This window comes from Camelina sativa, chromosome 14 (genome assembly GCF_000633955.1).
Source record: "Camelina sativa cultivar DH55 chromosome 14, Cs, whole genome shotgun sequence".
Classification (NCBI taxonomy): domain Eukaryota; kingdom Viridiplantae; phylum Streptophyta; class Magnoliopsida; order Brassicales; family Brassicaceae; genus Camelina; species Camelina sativa.
In genome coordinates, this window is record NC_025698.1 from 429,204 (window position 1) to 432,791 (window position 3,588).

Here is a 3,588-nt window from a genome sequence, read left to right on the forward strand (position 1 = left end):
GATACCATAACAAGAGAACAAACTAAATAAATTGATATTTCTCATGAAAGTGTATCTACAAGAGTATTTATACTCTATACAAGTATAACTAACTGTATACCATATACTCTAACTATACAAGTATAGTATACTGTATTTACATGTATTTACATACTTATTATCCAATAAATGTTGTATAAAATAAAGGAAAAAATAAAACAAAATGATTAATGACCCAAACACTCATGGGAATCGAACCTTTGTGAGCGATGTTGAAATTCCCTACGTCTGTATTATTACCAGTAGACCATGAAAAATCTTTATTATTTTGGTTTTAATATGTGGCCTAAGACGAATGCTTCACTTGCCTTATGGATGGGCCGAGCCTGCCAGCACTATATAATATTCGAAAGAATATAGAAACCGAGTTTCGAAAATCTTAATTCGGCAAGAATTAAACTGGTGTGGTGTGTATGCATGTGGCATACGGCGAGATCGCCTAATCTTATGTGTCATATGTGCCCGTTTCGGTCTTTTCCATGAGCAAGCCGATAACGAGTTCTCCCAAAGCTGTGCCTATTTTAGTAATTACCGAGAAGTTTGTCTTTTGTCCATTTAATGGAAATTTCTTTTTTGAAGATAAGGACGATAGAGTTGAACGATCAATTTCCACCGTCAAATTTTTCCTCAACTCCAGTCAAGTGTTTCAAGCTTAATCAGCAAAGGTAACTTCTGAATTCTGATGCAACTAGAATGATTTTTGCCCTTTTCTTTTTTAATAGAAGCTCTGGAATATAGCTGAGTAAAGCTTCGGTTCCCCTAACATAGCTGAGTTTTCTCTGGCGATCTGTAGTTAATTATGCAATTGAAAATGTGATTTTTGTCTTTTATAATTGAATCATTACATATCTTTGTCTTCTGTGTGGGTTACATACATATGTGGAGTGTTGTTGAGTTTGGAAGAATGGTTGTGACAGTAATACTTTCAGGTTTAGAAGAAAATGGCAACATCATCAGGAGGTAAAACCAAGTACATAATCGGTGCTCTTATCGGCTCTTTCGGAATCTCATACATCTTTGACAAAGTTATCTCTGATAATAAGATCTTTGGAGGTATGTTTTGCTCCAGATTTCTTTTTTTTTTTTTCCTTTGTGTGTTGTGAGTTAACTTAGGGACAATCTTAATGGTAATCTTCTGGTGAAACCCTCAGGGTCTACTCCAGGAACTGTATCTAACAAAGAATGGTGGGCAGCCACGGATGAGAAGTTTCAAGCGTGGCCAAGAACCGCTGGTCCTCCCGTCGTTATGAATCCCATTAGCCGTCAGAATTTCATCGTCAAGTCGCGCCCAGAATGAGAGAAACAAAGTTCAATGCTTTCATTTTCAGAATAAGATGAATGACAGATGTTTCTAAACCAATCCGAGCTTGCTTGTACTACTAGATAACAATACATTACAACACGGTTTGCGGAACTATTCCACAGTCTATCTTCTGTTAAAAACTCAAATAAGCTATTGCAAAACCCTTATGAGGAGACTCAGAAGTCCTAAATATCAACAAAACAAAGCTTTCTTTTTGATCCTTTCACTTGCCATCATCTTTTCCTTGTCCATCTGCTCCATCTTGCTTGCCACCTCTAAGCCCCACTGCAGTAGAAAAAAAAAAAAATGAACACAACTCATCATCCAAGGATATATAAGTCGCAATTAATGAACTAAGTATTGTTCAAATGCAAAAGACTTGTTACCGCTTCCTCCAAGACTGGTCTCTGGTTGTTGCATCGCATGCTGCATCCCGTTGTTGTTCATACCCATTGGTCTAATCCCCATGTGTCCCTGCATAGCTTGTTGATGTATCTGATGCTGTAGCGGATCCTGAAGCTGGTGTGGGATACCAAACTGTAAAGGACCTCTTGGAGGGAAAATCCCTGCGGGTGATGCTTGTTGACCCATTCCTGAAGCTTGTGGATGTTGCATGAAGTAGCCAGGTGGTTGCATCCCAGGATGCGGTGTTGTCATCTAACACAGCAATCATACCCATAAGTAAGTAACCCCGATATGTTCAGAATTCGATACATATTGATTGATCTAATTTAATCATCACAAAACGAACCTGGGCAGCCATAGCTGGTGTTGGTGCAGCTCCTGGTGTAGGTGGTGGGGGTTGAGCATCAGCAATTGCAGCAAGATACATCAAGTTCTTCTGGAGAAGAGCTTGGTACCTGAAAGTATAGTGGAGCAAAGTGATGATGTCTATAGAATCTCACCATTATAAATATTAATTCTCAGATTCCATAACTATTTAGGAGATGGGAGATGGAGGCTATAAACTAATTGACACAAAAGGGGACACTTACTGGGCACATTCTGCAAGTTTTCCGAGATTCTGATTTTCCATGATCGCCATTATCAGCTTCTTGTTCTCATCAAGGTACTGTGTTTTAAGCACATGAAAGATATTAAAGAGAAGGATAAGTAAATGATGATGCAGCCTATCATCTAACCACAAACATTTGAAGACATCAAGCCACTTAACTATACAAGAAGGTATAAAACAGCAAACGGTAAAACCCACCAATCAATGTCGAAACTTGAAAAATCGAATTATAAGTGCCTTGCACCAAATTAACATAAAGTCCAAATTTTTTTAAAAAAAACCCATCAAGCATCTAATCTCCTAGTCCTAAAATTGTCTCTTCGCATCAATAAACAGAAACATCAACACGAAGCAGAGTAAACAAACACACTTGTGAGATTCCTATCTGAGTAATAATAACAAGAGATTCAAAGATAAAACACCAAATTACTGCCAAATGACTATTACTTGAACTCATTTGAAAGAAAAGAAGAAAAAAAAGGCGAGTGTGAAAACAATTGAAGAGAGGGAAGCGCAGAGTGAAAGAGAGAAGAAAGAAGGAACCTTTTGGATCTGTTCGGTAGTGATGTTGTTAGTAGGAGGAATGGAAGGAACCATCGGAAACATTTGCGGAGACTGCTGCATCTTCCTTCCTTCTTCCTTCTTCTTCTTTCTTCTTTACCCCCAACCAAATAACCTAAACCCTAATTCCGTGTTTCCCCCGAAGAACCTTTCGAAGTTTTTTAAACCAAACGGAAATTGCAAATGAAGATTTCAACAAAAGTAGTTAAAGAGAATGATAAATCCTGCAAATTTAATTACTTGGATTTCACCTGGATGTCGACGCACCTCTCTCTCCGATTTTATCAGTTCCCAAAAAAAAATGCCTCCAATTTATTATTATCAGAAGAAGGAAACTGATATTACCAAAACCTTTTAAGCAAATTAGAAGGTTTTGCATTCCTTCTTTAATCACACATATTGGGCCGTAAGATTATAAGGCCCATGAGCCACCGAAGAAGTTTGGGCCTTGCTAATTCTAACATTACAACAGAGTCTTCTTTCTTCGCCTAAATTAGAAATTTCGAAACCTGCAAGAGACTGACGTGACACACACAGACACAGTCACTTCATACAGTGTCCCCCCCCCCTAACGGAAACACACAGTAACTTCTTTTTCTTCTCCCTTTTGAGTTTTTTCAAATTTTTCGATCCGGATCGGAAAGCAAAAAAAAAAAAAAAAAAAAAAAAA

At 37.8% G+C, this 3,588-nt stretch overlaps 2 protein-coding genes across 11 annotated transcripts in view; one reads left to right on the plus strand and one right to left on the minus strand.

Annotated features, from left to right (window-relative positions):
• LOC104738678 lies at window positions 575-1,560 on the plus strand. 2 transcript variants are annotated; one of them, XM_010458867.2, is made up of 3 exons: window positions 575-704; window positions 957-1,092; window positions 1,191-1,560. In XM_010458867.2, the coding sequence occupies exons 2-3, from the start codon at window positions 981-983 to the stop codon at window positions 1,334-1,336; spliced, it is 258 nt and encodes an 85-aa protein (XP_010457169.1). In that variant the 5' UTR covers window positions 575-704; window positions 957-980; the 3' UTR covers window positions 1,337-1,560. The 2 variants fall into 2 exon arrangements, with proteins under 2 accessions (XP_010457169.1, XP_010457168.1); XM_010458866.2 differs by having other exon boundaries at window positions 578-704; window positions 969-1,092.
• LOC104738677 (GRF1-interacting factor 2) overlaps window positions 1,388-3,588 on the minus strand; it is a 3,392-nt gene continuing 1,191 nt past the window's right edge. For 5 of the 9 annotated variants that reach the window (XM_010458864.2, XM_010458863.2, XM_019236379.1 and 2 more), the window contains 4 exons: window positions 2,338-2,414; window positions 2,094-2,202; window positions 1,729-1,999; window positions 1,388-1,627 (listed from right to left, as the gene is read on the minus strand). In XM_010458864.2, coding sequence (XP_010457166.1) covers window positions 1,566-1,627; window positions 1,729-1,999; window positions 2,094-2,202; window positions 2,338-2,414 — 519 coding nt within the window. In that variant the 3' untranslated portion in view covers window positions 1,388-1,565. Of the gene's footprint in view, window positions 1,628-1,728; window positions 2,000-2,093; window positions 2,203-2,337; window positions 2,415-2,900; window positions 3,276-3,588 lie in introns of those variants that run through there. The other 4 variants (XM_010458861.2, XM_010458859.2, XM_010458862.2 and 1 more) reach the window with 4 other exon arrangements.